The following is a 16,804-nucleotide window of genomic DNA, read 5'->3' on the forward strand; positions in this document are numbered from 1 at the left end:
AACGAAAACGTCAAGCCAAATATCTATCTCTCAAAATTTGCTTTGTTTTGTCGCACTCGCATAATCGCACATGATATTGGCACCAAATTGTACAACGTGTTCTACAGATTCCAGATGTATTCCACTTAAAAAGCAACCCAATAGTTTCTCCTTCTTGCCTTTCCACGCCTTTGTGGGAAGTAGCTCTGGTGCGATATGACGAACTGATAACGAAGAGTCAGAAAATATTAGCGCGTTGAGGTGAAAAAACTCACCAAAGAGTTTCCCCAACGCTAAAGACATGGAAAGTAAGCAAACATAAGACAAGTGTCAGGCGCAAGATACTCCTTATCATTTCGAATGGCAGGTTGCATATGCCGAGGCACAATACGATCCTTCTTGTTATCCCGGGCGGCGTTACCGGCGAGTTCGAGAATCTCAGCAGCGAGGACTGCAGCAAGGTATACTAAAGAGAGGCGTCAGAAGAGGTAGCGGAAGCACTGAACGCCAGCTGCTAACCTTGGAGCGCAAGCACCGACGCGGAGTAGTTGCCCTTTTTCAACATACGATGTATACGGCTAGTCGTATGGGTTGTAAGAACTGGTAAAAGGATAACAAAGGGAAAGGAACGAACCGTGGACCCCCCGGCATCTCCTCCCCTTAATATGCCATTGAACGCCGTTTGTTGCTGGTCAGAAAGTTGTCGTAGTAGGAATCGACCCCTGCCATCCGGTTACGACGCAGGGCGGGTGGTTCATGGCTTTAACAGGCTGGGGTGAGAGACCGAGGAGGAAGTAAGATAGGGAGGGGACATACGTGTAGAATTTGGCCTCATGACAGTATGTATAGCTTGGACCAAAGGATGATCACCTTGAACGGAATCAGTACCCGTCATTGATATACTCAAATCCAAGTACTCACGAGACCCCAATCCCTACCGTTCACGCTCGCATGTATGCAATTAGGTTGTTGTTCAACGTTGATAGCGACTTTCGAAGGAAATCGAGCTGGGCAGGCAGCGCGGAAAGGAAAAAACCCTGGGCAGTAAAGTGACGAGGCGCGGGGGCAATTGAAAACTCTGGAATTGACCAATTTTCCTTCAGGTGTCCCGCCCTAATGGTCGTAAATACTGAAAATTAGCTGAATGCAAAAGCTCCTTGACGCATAGGCGATATCACAGCAGCCACCTAACACAACAGCGAACATACCCATGCAACATCAAAAGGAAGGTTACGTGCAGACCAGATTTCTCCGCGACCAATGCCAACGATGAGGCCGTTCTCATTCCAGTCAAACGATTGCGCTGTCTCTCGCAATGGGCGGTCCAGGAAGACTGTCCGAACATTAAAATTTTTATAGGGGAAATTGAGGAGCATCATACATTCGCCCATCCTCCCAAAAATAGATTTTTCCCTTTGTTTTCCCTTTCCTGTGAGCTCCATTGAGATTTACAGCGGGCATGGTGCGCAATCGATCCCCGTGAGCTTTGTTCAAGTGATTCTCCTTCTCCAATGGCTGGCGAGGAGGTGCGATCTCTGAGTGGAACCGAGTGGACACTGGAATCGCTTGTTGAATCGACATTATAAACGCTTGGTTTTGTCTTACTACAATGTCATCAGCAAACGTAACAAGATGGATGTCGTGATGAATACCTTTTTCCCTTCGCTGGCACAGGAACGAAGGGAAGCTCATCGTCACTACTATCCGATAACTCATCCTTGAACTCAAGAGGGGACTTTGGGACTTGATAGCGTCGCCGCGTAGGCCCTGGCCTTGATAACCGCAATGATTTGAGCGGCTTCGTTGCGGGAGCGAGAGCAATAGGCGAAGGTGGCCTCATCTGAATGGCAGTCGGTATATGGAGGTGTGGGGATGTGACCGAAACCGGGGCTGAAAGGGGAAGCAGGTGTTGAGCGCTGAAGGTTGGTGCCATGCTCAGCAGTCAACGGTGAGGTGACTCAGAAGGAGGAAGGGCCTCCTTCCTCCAATGGTCGACAGCCCTGACGTCCATGCTTCAAGCCTTGGACCGTAAAGGCGCCAGCTCTTCTTCATCGGATTGGCTTCTGGGAACAAGACTACAGCTATGAAGGAAGGAAAGTGCGGGTGAAGAAATGCGACGATTCCTTGATTGAGGGGTTTAAAGACCACACATGTGCCATCAAGTAGAACCCCTACCTAAACATTAGGCTGTTTCACAGTAGGCCAACTTAGGTCCCAACTTTCATCTCAACTTGATGGCCAACTTCAACAAAGTTGAGGAGGAAGTTGGCCAACTCTACCGTGAAACACCTTGAACTGCAGAAAACATAAAGTTGGGTTGATTTGGGCTCGGAAGGAATTCCGGATGCAGATTTCTGCCTATTTTGGATACGTGGGAAGTTGGAAGGTGAAGTTGGGCACCAAGTTGGGATCAAAGTTGGCTGCAAATCGGCGTCGGGACCACGATTTGCATCCCAACTTGATGAAGTTGGTCAAACTTTGTCCTTCCAACTTGGCAAAAGTTGCTCACCAAGTTGGGGATTAAGTTGGGACCTAAGTTGGCCTACTGTGAAACCCCCTATTGTGTCAAAATTTGCATTGCGCCTTTCTGGCGAATTACATGGCTCGAGAAGTGGTTTTTGGGAAGTGGGCTCAGTCCTGGGGGTTGCGTGTCCGGGGAGCACGAACGTTTCAAAGAGGAGGTTGACGAGACGACAGTTTGAACCATAGGCTTCGTAGGGGACAGCTCTTGTAACTGAGAATGCACCAGTTCAGGAGAGGATGCTATAAAACTGACAGTTGGTTCTTAGATTGGAAGGAACTAACAGTTAGGTCATGGGGATTCTCGTGGAGAGGTAGAAAATGTCAAATGATTATGTGCACGTATAGTAAGGTATAGAAGGACAAGAGGGGAGGGTATAGGTTGTACATGGACTTGGGAGGGCTCTTACATTACAGGGGAAGGCGTCGGCTGGAGTTGAGCTACGCCATCTTGGCTAATCTCCACCGGCGTCGAGGCAATCCTCCCATCCAATTCTTCTTCTATGCTGTGGGTAAAACATTCATAAAACATGAACTCAAAATCTGGATCTGTGGGCCTTGTATCGCTAAAAGACAGTGCGATGGCGAGGCTTTCCGTCAAGTGAGCACTGTGGTGTCCTTGTTGGCGGCAAGTCTCCAACTTCTGTTCGAATGCAAGTCCACTGACAGTGGTGCGAGGAGGTAAAAGCCGTGCTATGTTTGAGTGGATCCAGGTTTTTCGCGGACCCAAAGAAGTGTTGTAACCTCGGACAGAGAGGTAAGCATCTATGAGGATGCGCTGGGTGACGGGCTGAAGGGTTGCCAGCCTTGTTAACAACTTGTTTTGCTCGAAAACACGTTCTTGTCGTTCGCCTATTAGCTGACATTGCAGTTCTTCTACTTGGTTGTCAAGGCGTGCGATTTGGTCGCTAAGGCGTGTGAGGATCGCCTTGACGTTTAAAGACGGATCGCCTTGTAGGGTCGGACATTCAAATGTAACATTGTCTGTGCTTTGCGCGACATCTTCGTGTTTGCTAGGCGAGGGTGATAGGATTGCCAGTTGGTGTTGTTCAAACATTGATAGTTCAGCCATCGTGCGAGCGATACGAGCCAGATCGATGCGTTTAGTTGATGGTTGCAACGGAATTATTAAGTCTCGCTTGAGAAGTGTTTGTGTGACTGTGGTGTGTACAGCGCTCATCATAGTTTGTATGATAGGATAAGAGAGAGGTGTATGTTCGAGTAAGAAAGAAAGGAGGATGTAACTGTGACGTCACCTTGCCAGGTCGTAAATACGTACCAAGCAGGTACAAACAACGAGGCGGGCGATGGGCGTTGTTCCGAGTCTAGATAGAAGGACATGTTTCGGGACCGGTGTGAGCTTCGACGCCGCTTCTTTGTTACTGGTATATTTTAATTATTATGCAACACAGAACTGTTTCCCACTTTTACAATACTTATGGTGACCGGTAAACTTATATTTGATTTACATATCATTGAATGATAGCGATACAGATGGTGGCAATTGTTGTCGTCGTTGGGGGAATTCAAACAGGGATATAAGATGGGGGTGGGTATTGCAGTAAAGGTACCGGCGAAGGAGAAATATCGTTTGGAGTCGACGGGGGTGCTGCTTCGTAATAAGGAGGGGTGAACATAGTTTGGATTCGCCGCTCGTACTAGACGGTATTGCCCGGCAACGTTTAATGGTGCAAAGTACGATTCCGGCGGCAGCTAGGAAAACCGTCAAATGTACGTAAGCACAACAAGCGGGTGCTTGCCGCGACGCCGACGCGCTTGATATAAAGCCGATGGGGTATAACACTGGGGCGCTAGATAAATTCCATCACGTGAGCGAGTGAGCATCATGCGGCTGATGACAATAAAATACTAACTTGCTGCGTTTTTCGCTATGCGCGTCACAGCGTCATCAAAGTCATGATCTATTGCAAACAGTGTTTACTAGTGGGCCTGGAGTTGTTGGTGAGTCCCTGAGAAGGATGTCACACCACTTGAAATTTCTGGGCTCAAGGTAGAGAGATGAATGGGCTGAATAGTTTGACTTGACAAAGTGACGCTTTCCAGGTATTCTGTGAGCTTCGAGAAAAGCGACGTAAGGACCCTTCTCCCCCCAAACTTGATGACCAGGTTTATAGGTGAGTGATAGGCCAGATCCTGACCCCCAAAAGGCAATATTCTTTCGAGGTAGACATGGGTGCAGGAGACCGCCAAATGATTGGGGAGGTTGATTATACGTTAGCGCAAGATTGGCGATTTTATGAGGATTTTTATGGGGTATCGGTCGCAAAGGCAATCTTGGAATTGCAAAGGGCTTGTCATGAGGTCACTGCCATTCGACACCTCGGTCACAGGTTGCTGCCCTTCCCGAAGCTGCCAACATGAATCTTCGTGAATGGATGGAGATGTGTAAAGGCAAGAATTTTTTGACATGGCCGCACGATCACCTCAGTAAAAGTCTCTCTGATTGAGGCAGTGAGCCTTGCTTGTCCAGGGATAGTACTGTTGCTGTCTAGTTGGCTGACCCCTAGCCTTGTAGTCAGCATCCAGTTCTTGCATGCGTGGGTTGGGTCAATAAGGTCATAAAACCGTCTACTGACGTGTATAACATCATCACTATTTGCCTGTGGTGCTGGTTGTGTAGGTGGATATGCAACCCCTGGTAGCTGCTCCTGAGCTAGCTGATATTGTTGGACATGGGGTTGAGGCCGTTGCAGCTGTTGCAGACGTTGAAACAGTTGTTGGGCTTGCTGCTGCTGTTGCTGCTGTAACAGAAGAGCTGCGCCTGGTGAATGCGTAGGGTTGTTGGCATCGGTGCTGAATTGCGACTTACAGAGGCCGAGGTTGATTTTGTGGAAGATCGTGTTGCTGACTGCACGTTTCTGGCTCTAGATTGGCCAACAGAAAATGAGGTGTTGGCCATTGTGGTAAAGAGAAAAGACGAGTGAGAGACCCTGAAGTTTAGGCACTGTAACTGATGGAAGTTGAAGAGAATTGGAAGCTGGATCTCATTTATTAGAAAAGAATTTCATGTGAAAACAGGGAAGGCGCGCTTACACTGCATGTCGTTGAAAGACCGCTGGAAGTGAGGCGCTGACGTTGCAACAGTACCCACCCCCCAATTGTTCCTCATGCTCAAGAGGCGCAATAAAAGCCGACAACGACAATGCCAACGAATTCCTTCTCCGTTGCTCAATTAAATCAGGCAAGTCCTTTCCTCGTCGGCAGATCATCCCACCGTGCCAGTGCAGAATGCAGCTAGAAGGGTACCGGTGTGGGAAAGCCTATTCCAGTCGAGGAGGACGGTCGAGCCTCTAGGGCCGCAGAAGGTCGAAATCCCGACGCGCTGACAAAATATCAGACACTATCCCACAATGTGTAGTCTAACTTACCTGCCATACCACCAGGCACTCAAATACGACAAATTGAAGCATATAGAGAGTGAACAGGCGGCACCAGGATAAGAAGTAGAGTACAGTGGTGTCTCTGGCAAAGCGCGTTACTCACCATGATCCACTGCTGTTGGGTATCCAGCCTCACAAATTAATGTGTAGCACGGATACGTTCCAGATGCCCAGCCTCACTATACGTGGAGCTTATGACACTGGCAAGGAGTCATCGTCGCGGTCCTAGAACCATAAGAAGAAAATTGAAAAGGTGTGCTAGTCACATGACATATGACAGTCGCGTCAAATATTTCCAACAACAATAAGGTATGCTTACTTCTCCTCAATCACCCCGCTCTTCCTTGGACGAGAGAGACTCTAAAAGGATCAAGCGTCACCAGTCCCGAGAGAATCAACATTGAGAACACAGACATCATTCCACTACCCCGAACTTGAACGCATGTACCAACTATACCAACCATTCATCTCGCAAACTGTTCAAGACCGCTTCTAATAAGCCGGCATCCAGTGATACTCATCCTTGCCCACCCACACCAGGACCCTCAGGCAAAGAAAGAGCTCAATATGTGCCTCTTTTCTCTGCATCACACCGGGAATACCGAGTCATATCGACCTCAAGAATCCACCACCATCACCCCATCGAATCCGCGCTCGTTCTCGTTCTCCCTCAAAGGAAAGGGAACCCAAACTCCGCATCACCTCGCTTACCCTGCCACCAGTATTAGGCTCTAGTTAGGCTCTATTCCAGATGAATCTTTGAAGTGCATGAAAGTTAATGATCGCTCGGAAGCAGAGCAGCAAAGACAGCCTCATTTGTTGACTGGTTCGGAGAGTACTCCTGCTAATGATGCCTTCCCCACACCCGATATCGTTGTGAGCTCTGCATCACCTGAAGTCGAGGTCAATCGGCCAGAACCTCCGTCAACGCCAGCTACTGGTCAAGGATATTTGTCTCTAGACCATCTTTCACCATTGACGCCCATACCAGCGACACCACACCCATCGATACTTGCGGCTGATGCTGAGGATAGTTTCACGAGTCGGTCGGGTTGGGATTACTTGTCAGGTGGAGAGGTATGTTTGGTCAACTTTTCAATTCCTGATATTAACATTGGTATCAGGAGTCGGAGACAACGAATTCTCTACCCCCAAAGACTCTCTTACAACTGGAAGCCACTTTGCCAGCTGCCCCCCCCCCCCTCTGGTTGAAGGTGGTGCCCCCGCTCGTCCCTCACAATTCGGTAATATGGGCCCTCCTGCCCGCGTACCGCTGAACAGAGAGAATCGTATAGCCGTCGGTGGGAACAGGACAGGAAAGGGGAATGCCTTGCTCGAATTGATGAAGGGACAAGGCAAAGCTGCGGTTGGATCAAGCAAGGCAAGTTCCCTTGCAAAGAGAAGCCAAAATCAAATTTAAAGGCAAGAATGCGACCCAAGCCAAAGATCCAACCGAAACCAGTACCGCAATCTGTCCCTACTACTGCTGATGAAGGAGCTGGCGACACCGAATCTGACGAGACGTGGAAGTTTGAAGCAGATTTGACCATTTTGAAGCCGCCATTACCGAGACTGGCTTCACCAGCTGAGGCACGCCCAGAGGTTCCTGCGAACGAGGTTGAATCGGCTCCCGAGAACGTGGCTGAATTGGTTTTTGAAGATTCTGCACCACTCGATGACCGACCTCAGGACGTGATTGAAAGCAATGTAGAACAATCAGAAAGCACCGCGCCTTCAGCTCCAGAACTTGTTGCTCAGCGTGGGTCATCCGAACAAGCCGGTTCAGTATCTGTAGCCCAGGAGAAGCTCACCTCACATGCTAAAACTACCGCTCAGCCTCCTCTCAAGCCAAGAATAAGCAAATTTCCGCTCGGAAAGAAGGTAGTGGCACCAGCTAATCCCAGAGCTTCTCGGGTAACAAGGAGCGTGTCGTCAAAGCAGCAAGGTGTGTATTGACTATGCCTTTTTCAACACAGTCCTGTTGACCCCCCTCGCAGCGACATCTTCGTCTAACTTGGTTCAGCAAAAGCTTTCTATGGCACCCCCATCCAGACCAGTGAAAAGAACTGCATCTGGTGCCGTAAAACCTCTTCCTCAACCACAAGACTCTGCAGTCTCCTCTTCAAGTCTATCGGAAGTCCCAACGGACCCGATTAGTGATTATCAACTACCTCCGGGATCACCAATGAAATTGTGTTCCCCAGGGAAATTAAACCCAAGATCATTGCGAGTTCCTCGACCCTCAGACAGCCAACACGATAGAGCGTCGCCAAGATGTCTCTGACCAAAACGTCAGGAAAGACCAGAACGTTTGTCAAGCCAGCTTCAACACCGTCACCAACAAAAGTTGCTAGCTCTGCATCCATGCTCTCGTATCGACCCACATGTATGTATCTTTGATATATCCTTGGTAGATTGGGGTCAATATGCTCTCTCAGCAGGGGGCGTGTCCCATACATATTCAGTCAACTTGGAGCATAGTCACACTGCTACAGGAGGTCCATCATTATCCACGCTAGCCAGTGCCCTCGAAAAGCTTCGTATGCCTCCTCCTGCAAGGCCCAATAGGACTATGGGATTTAACAGAGACAGCGAGCATACTTCTTTCGATGGCAAGATGATGAGCATGGATGATGGCGCTCTCGGCCGACCGTCGCTAGGAGTGGGAAGGCCGAAAAGTGGGGAACTCAAACGCTCTGCGACTGTGGGGTCTTCGAAGGCTGGCCCTTCGAAAAGGGCAGTTCCTCTCGCGGGATTTTCAAAAGATGACAAAGCTTCCAAGCCAGTGCAGAAGCCTCTGTCAGCGCAGAAGCCTCTGTCAGCGCAGAAGCCTCTGTCAGCGGCAGGATTTGGGGCGCCAAGGCCACACCTTGGAGCTGGAGCCATTTTGCGGGGAGGAAAGCAGGATCTGTCCTACAAACCCTGCATATTTGGGTTTGGTGTAGGCGGCAGACGGGTTGTTCAAAAGCCGGGTCGGAAGACAAGTCTTCCCAGTGTCGTCGCTAGTCCCGTCAAAGAAGGAGAACAGGACCCCGATGCCAACGTCCCCGACCATTGCATGGATGACGTTGGTGTATCAGCAGCAGACTCCTCAGGTGATGTCTTTTTGTCGCCATACTCAGAGCCAAAAAGCTCCTCCGACGAAGGTCAAGGCAAGGAGAAAGACTCCACTGGTGACTCGTGGCTATCAAACGCTTCTCGAAGAGTTTCCATGGCTTCACAAGCACTTTCCCAATCTTTGATCTCTCTCTGCCTCCACCGGGTTCAATGGGCCCCCAGCAACACCTCCTGGTCGAAGGGGTGGTGTCAGAAGGTCAAGCAGCAGTTACCCATCCACTTCAGGGGCCTCGAGTGGTTCTCCAACCAACATATCTGGGACAAGATCAAGTGCCCGGATTGCGAAGGCCGTCGCTAGCGGATTGATGCAAGGAGGAAAGAAAGCGGCTAGTGAGTCGCCGGGTGGCGCATCGACAAGTATATACCGGGTTCGCTGAAGATTCTGAAGGACTGCGTCATCTTTGTGGATGTTAGGACAGATGATGGTGATGAGGCTGGGTCGTTATTCGTCGAGATGTTGGAAAGCGTCGGTGCCAAGGTTTGTCTTTCTCAGAAAAAGTGTAGTTATGAGCTAACCAAACCACTTATTTTCCAGACTCTGACGAGGGTAGGCCAGACATGTACTCATTTCGTTTTCAAAAACGGATTGATAAGCACAGTTACGCGCCACAGGTCGGCTGATCTTCAACTTCATTTCCTCGTCTGTGCTAATTCAGGACTAGATTACTTCGTGATCCTAAATCATTAGTCGTGGGAATCGCATAGGTGGTTGAATGCGTAGAGCAGCGTCAACGAGTTGACGAAACAAAGTTCCTTATTGACCTTGAGGAGGTTAACCTACTTGCAGGAAACAAGGTAAAGAATTTACTCCATTATTTCACTTGAAGTTAATATTCCCAACTAGCGCCAGCGTTCCATGTTGCCAAAACCTATAGTCCCATATACAATGAGTGAGGTGGGTGCTCCTGATAGGGAGCGTGATGGTGATGGCGACCAGTCTATGGATGGTTCTACTTCTTGTAAGTGTTATCTCCTCTCGTGTTTCCCTCATTACCTTCCCTAACGATCTCTCGTTAGCAATGACAATCGATGACGATCTTCCCCCTCTGGAAAGGGCTCGACGGCGCAAGAGTATGCTTGTTGGTCCTCGACCCTGACTTCAGTCCTAATTTACGAACATCACGACTTTCTATGCTTACATACCCAACTTAACGAAAACGTCAAGCCAAATATCTATCTCTCAAAATTTGATTTGTTTTGTCGCACTCGCATAATCGCACATGATATTGGCACCAAATTGTACAACGTGTTCTACAGATTCCAGATGTATTCCACTTTTTCCAAAAATCCCTACATACATGTTGCCTGGATATGTGAGTGATAGATATAAGACGACGTATCGGGTATCGCGCGGATGGGACTTGGCGGGATTGGTCCCTAATCTATCTGTTCTGGGACTGCGAAGCCCTTCATTGCCTGAGCTCAGAAACTACCTACGTTTGTGATGCGCTCGATTTGGCTGAAGCCTACTCTTTGCGAACACATCCACCTGGCAACAAAAATCGGAATTTCTCCGCGTTTTCAAGGAGGTAACGAGGGAGTCCGACGGCGGACGTCAAACTAAAAAATTGTTAAATTTGAATTCACGTAGTAGAGTTCGATGACTCACGGATCGAGGCTCATTTGGGAGAACAAATCAAGGTACTAGAAAAAGGAAAGCATCTTGAGGATTAATCATAATGATGTTGTGAAGTGGAAGCTTACACTGTACGCCTCTGGCAGCATTCCGAAGATGTCTTTTCCCTTGCAAATGGTATTCTGGATCCGTTTGGGATCCAGAAGGTCTATGCGACCACCAATGCGATCTGCATGAGAGAAACCCCGCATCTTGACGACGTATTCAGGGATAGTCCTGAAGCAGTAGCTACAATGCCAGCCTGAATCGGCGAGGACGCGTTCACCGCTCTTCGAATGCCGATAGAAGCTGTCGGAATTCCACAGATTGGCGCTGGCGCGCCAGCTTGATAGGCCTAGATACCACTCGAAACTGTGTTACTTAGCGATTGTGTTTATCAGGATGGTCAAAACAAAAAAAACTAACCTGTATAAGAAGTTCCGTAGTTGTAGATGAATGGATGTTCCAAAATCGCAGGCTTTAAGAAGCTCGACGGTATGTTGTGAGGGTATCTCGTCAATGTCGGACATCAGCACCACACTCTGTGTTCCAGAAGGAAACCCGCCGATATGGGAACGAAGGAGAGTTGTCATGGTATTTCGTGTGTGTGCTTCGGAGTCCCAAGCAGACTGGCCTGGTTGTAACGGGTATCCTGGCAAACTAGATGCTTGGTTCAGAGAGTGGCTGGCGCGAACGACTAAGAGTCAACTCACAAGCGGTATATAATCTTCCGCTCGAATTTGGCGTATCTGGCACGGTTCTTGGCAAAATACGTCTCTTTTGGAAGGCCAGTGAAAGTCGCGTTTGATTCAACGATGAGAAAGTAGTCAACGACAGCGTCCAATTCGTTCATGCGTATCTCCAACAAATCCAGTTCGCTGCTCATGAGCACGGCGTCAAGCACCCTGACGTTGTTCCTTCTTTCCTCCCAACCGTGTAATTGGCATGTATGGGCATCTGCTTTCAAGCCTTCAGCATGATAATGGGGTATAATATCTTTTGGTCCAGAATCAGAGTCCCACAGTGGTCGGGTAGCATAAGATAACGCGTTCCTGAGCTGGTATTGGTTTTGGACGATGAGGTATAATATCACAGTGCAGAACAAGAAGGAAAAGAGGAGGATAACATTGGACCGTGTGCGACGTATGATGGGTGCCATTGTGGGTTTTGGGTATCAGCGACGAGCATTCAATGCTTGAAGCAATCTCAAAGGGACCAGGTGTTGTGCCAGCAACAAGCCTGTAGAAGCAGTGAACCCATTATCTAATCACATTACAGGTTTCTTCTCAACATTTGCGATTCGTCTTCCCTATGGCGAACCCCTCCCCGTGGCCACTGTTTACAACTCAAAGACCTCCAAACCTTTCCGCTATGCTTGATACGACATGCTTTAGCACCACTGACTTCGACGACTTCGACGATTCTCAAGTTGTTTCCCAGGACCACCCGATGCCGTTGCTATCCAATCCTGTCAATCCTGCCAACGCCTTTGCTATCCAATCCTTTCAGAATGTGCTTGATTTACGAGCGCGGTACAACCACCCCATCTTCCCTTCGCCGACTTTCCTTACCACTCTCATTCAGCAAGAGCGTTTTAAAGAGTACATCTCGAATAAATTTGGTTCCCCTGATCTCCGCCTAAGAGAAGTATCCATTACTACCAACCAAGAGCCGCTTCACAACATTCCCTACACTGTTCAAATTGCCACAACCCAGTGGGTCCGTAAGGCGATTTTCCCTGATGAGGCGCTCCCAGTACCATTCAACGATAGATCCCTCAATAACATCCCAGAGTGTTGGGACAAGTTGGTGCAGCGATTTACTAACTTTCCGCATGCCTTGGGGGAGCATGCCATCCTGGACTGGCTTAACCACTTGTCGCACACCCTCGGAATACAGCATGGTCTAGTTAAGCCGGAGGATTCTGATGAAGTTTTGAGTGACTATGCTGGCATGGATGTTGAAACTGACAAAGTTGGTGGTGTTGACGAAATTGACGGCGGTGTTGATGAAGAATGTGTTCGTCTCCAGCAGGGTCTCGCACAGGATGACGCCTAGCGGGGGTAATCGTCTTGACAAGCCTGATATCATTCTCATTAATCGCAACATCCACCAATTAGTCAAGGTTGGTGAACGTCGGCCCCAATGGCACCATGTTGAGGCAATTGTGGAAGTATCGTTATTTGCCTCCCGTGAAAGCATGTTACAGCAGATTCTCAAGAAATCGGCCCTTATGTTTGAGGCCCAGCCATTCCGTCGCTTTGTTCTGGCTCTTGCTTTGCGAGGCTGCAGTCCTATTGCCAACGTGGAGTTTTCATTCATATTGGTTGATTGAGCTGGTGTCTGTTTGACTGGCTGGACTGGCATTGCTGGGAGTGAGGCTATCAGCCTTGCATGCATCGCATTCGCACTCTCCTATGCTCGCCCAGAGGTCCTTGGCATTGACACCTCAATGACAGTAGACTTCTTCTCGGGGAATGTCTCCAAGATCAGAGTTCAAGATCAGGAGTTTAGTGTTATCAAGCACATATACTCTTCTACCACCCTCTTTGGCCGTGGCACCCATACCTTCCTTGTCCGAGACAAGGATGGGAACTCCCACATCCTCAAGGACGCTTGGCTTATCGCTAATCAGGGAATGTCTGAAATAGACATTCTATCATCTATCAGTGACAAGCTCCGGGCAGACTTGAGTCCAGATGCTCAGAAATTTCATTCAATACATCCTCGATTTATTGTGGGTGAGGAGATTGGGGACTCTACCCAGAAACAAAGAGGAAGACTGCCTGACCCACCCCTAGAACACCTCCACCGTCGGGTAGTGACTGGTCCTGTTGGGGACACCTTAACCTCTTTCCGCTCTCGTGAAGAACTTGTCAAAGTGCTCCTGGACTGTGTTGATTGTAAGTCTAGTGTTCAATATCAAAGCTATGTACAAAGCTATGTACTTATCCAATAGTTTTTCAGGGCTTGAATTTCTGCACAAAAAATGCGAAATGGTTCATGGTGACATCAGTGTCAATAACATAGTAATTTACCGCTCTCCCCTCCCACACTCTCCCCCAAAGGATCAGCCATTGGTGCGCACTACTCAGGCCAGTGTGGTGACAACACACGCAGCATTCATGCCTGCTCCGACAGAAGGGGTAATGGAAGATCTTCCAGTTTCTGGCATTGTTATTGACTATGACTATGCTCGTAAAATTGGCACCACCACAGGGAAGATAACGGTGCGTCCACATCATTCCCAAGATTGTTAATTCCTGATATTCATTTTGCTTTAGGGCACCTTGCCTTTCATGTCGCTTGCCTCATTAGACAAAAATAACCATGGAAGCTATGTCCATAATCCAGCTCATGACCTTGAATCGCTTCTCTACACAGCTCTTGGCATTGTCACCTTCACCTCAGGACCCTGTGGCCAACTCCGTTCACCCAATGACCATGTTCCTCTGGCACGGTGGTACAACCAGATCGATATTGAGCAGCTACGCAAGGATAAAGCGATCGATTTGATGCACTGTGACTCAGAGATCATCAAATACATCCCTGATTATTGGCAGCCCTTCTTGCCTTACCTTTCTCGTCTTGTCAAGGCTACATGACCTCAATCAAACCCCTTTTCCGATCATGCTGCTGGCACCCACAGTGCGTATAGGGAGATCCTCAAAGAGGCACTTACAGATCTCTCTAATCATCCCGAAACCAAGTGTAGTTATGCTCGCATCACTCTGCCCATGAGGCGTACCCAATCTCAGGCTATGGTGTCAGCAGATTTCCCTACGAAGTTCGTTGAGGAGATCATGCCTAACATCATCCTCAACTCTCTTCCATCAAGCCTCTTATAATGTAGAAAGACTCTGTTGACATATCTTTCTAGCCCATATGTTTTCGCAATGTTTTCATGTTGTGTCTTGCCCCTTGTTGTCAATAGCTTTGATTGCATTCCGTGTACATATATCTTCTTCGCCATCGCAAATACCATCCAAAAGTTGTTACATTGATCTGACACGACCGCACAGGAAACGGGCGGCACTCCAGCGCATAATAAATAACTTGTGTAGAAGAGGTATCTACCAAAGTATAACCACGACTTGTTCAAATCATACCAGGTCCCGTATTTATTATAAGAGGCGTCAACATTCGGCGTCGTCGTTCTTCTGACGAAGAACCGTTCTGTAACTGCGACTTAGGAGCTGGGACCATCAAGAATGGAACCTGTACGTTGGGTCAATATCGACTTCAAATGAGGACAAATGGCGGAGAAGACATACACCGATGTGGGCCATAAACTTGTTCATGTCTTGTGCATGGGAGGTCGCTTCGTCGTCAGAGTCCTCAGTAGCAGATCTAGGTGAGGTCACTGAAGAACCTGACGTCTTGTTCTTGAGCGGCGTCTTTGGTTTCGCTTCCTCCTTGATTGGAGAAAGCATAGGACTATCTAAGCCATAGTCTCTCAGCAGCGCCCTTGCGGCGTCTGGGCCAAGCGCGAACAATGATTTGAGGTCACGAGGGAAAAGTGCTGAAGGTGTTGGGGGAGCAGTGTATGTTCTAAACGTCGTCCTTACCGGCGTGGCTACCGGTGCCTTTGGGATGGACGAAAACGGTGTAGGGGTGTCGCTCATTGTACCGCCTGGTGAGGAGGTCCTGATGACGATGGGTGGTGCTTTCGGTAAAGCAGGACTATTGATCGCGTCCGTTGGAAGATTCCCTGAAATAGAAACGGGGGGCGCTTTGGGTAAAGCAGGACTATTGATCGTTGAACCGCCAGACGAAACGGTCCTGATGAGAGCGGATGCTGGTGTTTTCAGCAAACCTGGGCTGCTCTTTGTTGAGCCACCAGCCGAGACGCTTCTTGTGATAGCAGATGCCGGAGGCTTGGAATATGATGTAAAGGGCATGGGGCTGTTGATTGCCGACCCGCCAGAGGCGGTCCTCAGCATGGGCATCGGAGATTGCTCAGGGGTGGGCAGGGGACGAAGAAGTGGGCGAAGGGGCGCAGTCAGAGAGGGAGATTGCAAACTTGCATTATAGCGGCGAGCTTCTCTGGAAGAAGGTTCAGACATGAATGCGAAGGAAGAGAGGGGGGGTACGAACGTGTTGTGTAAATCCGTCTTGACTTCTAATATGTGTCGTCTGTGACCAATGACTTCAGGACGGAGATTCTCGGAGATTTGGATTGAGAGCTGGTGCAAGATAAGTCAGGGCAGACGAGACAGCAGCTTGACGGTGGTCCTTGCCTCGTGACGAACTCTTTCCTCGATCACGGTTGAAACCGAATCTTGTATCATGGCGTACGCCTCCGCTCTCAGTCGTTCTCTCAATGCTTCTTTGACCTTGACCTTGAGGTCGCTCCGTACGTCCTCAAGCTCTTTCGTCTGCCTTGCAATTTGTTCGGACAAGGTCGATCGAATTTGACGTAGCTGACAACGTCACGATTCACAACTAATATTCAAATCTATTAGAAGTATACTGACCTGCTCAGTTGCCTTGATGTCAACACCAAGAGAAAGCATCCTCTCTGTCTGAGTTTCGAGGCGGTCAAAAGTGTTAGTTAAATTGGAGAGAGTATGTTTCATCGTCGCAAAAAATTCGGCCATCGCGACAACGTCTTTAGACATTCCGCCAGCGGCTAGAAGTTCCAACCCAATCGCCTTGAGTCCCTGAGAATCCGGAAGGCTGATAGATGGTGTATGATCAGGGGTCGCTCTAGGTCGCCCTGACGGAGCGCGCGAGTGAACTTCCGGGGTGGGTGGAATAACAATAAAGGGAGGTTTCGGTTTCAAAGTTGTCGGAGTGTTTTTCTGGGTAGATTGTTGTTTCTTCTTGACAGGCATTGAGGAAACGTAGAAATCAGCAAAGGATGGATTGAGCTCTGATAAGAGAATTTATGTTGCCTCGAGCAATGCACGCTGCGCATCGTGAGTTGCTTGCGGTATTGGTGGAGACAAGGTGCTGCTGAACGCACGCGACAGGCGCATGTCGATTGGCTTGGTGGCTGAAGGTGACAATTGAATTGTGAGGAAGTCACACGGCAATTCTGGCCCGAATTAGCGGTCTTTCTCATGCCGCCGAAAACACTTCTAACCTTGGGTATACCAGAGGTATACTCTTAGAAAATTTGGAATCACACTCTGGAGTCCTCGAAATCGTGTGCTTTACATGTCCATGA

The 16,804-nt window shown here is 48.8% G+C and overlaps 9 protein-coding genes across 9 annotated transcripts; 3 read left to right on the forward strand and 6 right to left on the reverse strand.

Annotated features, from left to right (window-relative positions):
- Positions 1-51: 51 nt before the first annotated feature.
- Positions 52-1,684, reverse strand: HTA16204 (histone 2A). Its single transcript, XM_001880317.1, has 9 exons — positions 1,632-1,684; positions 1,361-1,579; positions 1,188-1,312; positions 901-1,092; positions 796-849; positions 614-739; positions 499-557; positions 255-445; positions 52-203 (listed from the first exon to the last, which is right to left on the reverse strand). The coding sequence occupies exons 6-8, from the start codon at positions 628-630 to the stop codon at positions 273-275; spliced, it is 249 nt and encodes an 82-aa protein (XP_001880352.1). The 5' UTR covers positions 631-739; positions 796-849; positions 901-1,092; positions 1,188-1,312; positions 1,361-1,579; positions 1,632-1,684; the 3' UTR covers positions 52-203; positions 255-272.
- Positions 1,685-2,337: 653 nt separating this feature from the next.
- On the reverse strand, positions 2,338-3,840 carry LACBIDRAFT_326347 (uncharacterized protein; the record flags this gene model as incomplete). Its single annotated transcript, XM_001880318.1, has 5 exons — positions 2,338-2,462; positions 2,489-2,713; positions 2,756-2,763; positions 2,910-3,743; positions 3,779-3,840. 5 exons carry the CDS (start codon positions 3,838-3,840, stop codon positions 2,338-2,340), a joined length of 1,254 nt encoding a protein of 417 aa, XP_001880353.1.
- Positions 3,841-3,941: 101 nt separating this feature from the next.
- LACBIDRAFT_296219 (uncharacterized protein) lies at positions 3,942-4,658 on the reverse strand. Its single transcript, XM_001880319.1, has 2 exons — positions 4,405-4,658; positions 3,942-4,310 (listed from the first exon to the last, which is right to left on the reverse strand). The coding sequence occupies exons 1-2, from the start codon at positions 4,416-4,418 to the stop codon at positions 3,965-3,967; spliced, it is 360 nt and encodes a 119-aa protein (XP_001880354.1). The 5' UTR covers positions 4,419-4,658; the 3' UTR covers positions 3,942-3,964.
- Positions 4,659-5,173: 515 nt separating this feature from the next.
- Positions 5,174-5,419, reverse strand: LACBIDRAFT_296220 (uncharacterized protein; the record flags this gene model as incomplete). Its single annotated transcript, XM_001880320.1, has 1 exon — positions 5,174-5,419. One exon carries the CDS (start codon positions 5,417-5,419, stop codon positions 5,174-5,176), a length of 246 nt encoding a protein of 81 aa, XP_001880355.1.
- Positions 5,420-6,467: 1,048 nt separating this feature from the next.
- LACBIDRAFT_326348 (uncharacterized protein) lies at positions 6,468-9,315 on the forward strand (the record flags this gene model as incomplete). The annotated part of the gene is made up of 5 exons (XM_001880073.1): positions 6,468-6,621; positions 6,676-6,977; positions 7,212-7,845; positions 8,197-8,286; positions 8,315-9,315. The coding sequence occupies 5 exons, from the start codon at positions 6,468-6,470 to the stop codon at positions 9,313-9,315; spliced, it is 2,181 nt and encodes a 726-aa protein (XP_001880108.1).
- Positions 9,316-9,873: 558 nt separating this feature from the next.
- On the forward strand, positions 9,874-10,114 carry LACBIDRAFT_296225 (uncharacterized protein; the record flags this gene model as incomplete). Its single annotated transcript, XM_001880074.1, has 2 exons — positions 9,874-9,976; positions 10,035-10,114. 2 exons carry the CDS (start codon positions 9,874-9,876, stop codon positions 10,112-10,114), a joined length of 183 nt encoding a protein of 60 aa, XP_001880109.1.
- A 369-nt stretch (positions 10,115-10,483) lies between these two features.
- Positions 10,484-11,791, reverse strand: LACBIDRAFT_296226 (glycosyltransferase family 17 protein; the record flags this gene model as incomplete). The annotated part of the gene is made up of 5 exons (XM_001880321.1): positions 10,484-10,577; positions 10,627-10,661; positions 10,722-11,004; positions 11,059-11,292; positions 11,346-11,791. The coding sequence occupies 5 exons, from the start codon at positions 11,789-11,791 to the stop codon at positions 10,484-10,486; spliced, it is 1,092 nt and encodes a 363-aa protein (XP_001880356.1).
- Positions 11,792-13,084: 1,293 nt separating this feature from the next.
- LACBIDRAFT_296227 (uncharacterized protein) lies at positions 13,085-14,237 on the forward strand (the record flags this gene model as incomplete). The annotated part of the gene is made up of 3 exons (XM_001880075.1): positions 13,085-13,535; positions 13,600-13,862; positions 13,917-14,237. 3 exons carry the CDS (start codon positions 13,085-13,087, stop codon positions 14,235-14,237), a joined length of 1,035 nt encoding a protein of 344 aa, XP_001880110.1.
- A 1,405-nt stretch (positions 14,238-15,642) lies between these two features.
- LACBIDRAFT_293987 (uncharacterized protein) lies at positions 15,643-16,565 on the reverse strand (the record flags this gene model as incomplete). The annotated part of the gene is made up of 4 exons (XM_001880322.1): positions 16,110-16,565; positions 15,873-16,055; positions 15,730-15,818; positions 15,643-15,678 (listed from the first exon to the last, which is right to left on the reverse strand). Coding segments are annotated over exons 1-4 (666 nt in total), but the record flags the coding sequence as incomplete, so codon positions are not given.
- Between the last annotated feature and the right edge of the window lie 239 nt (positions 16,566-16,804).

This window comes from Laccaria bicolor, genomic scaffold (assembly GCF_000143565.1).
Source record: "Laccaria bicolor S238N-H82 LACBIscaffold_10 genomic scaffold, whole genome shotgun sequence".
In the NCBI taxonomy this organism is placed as follows: domain Eukaryota; kingdom Fungi; phylum Basidiomycota; class Agaricomycetes; order Agaricales; family Hydnangiaceae; genus Laccaria; species Laccaria bicolor.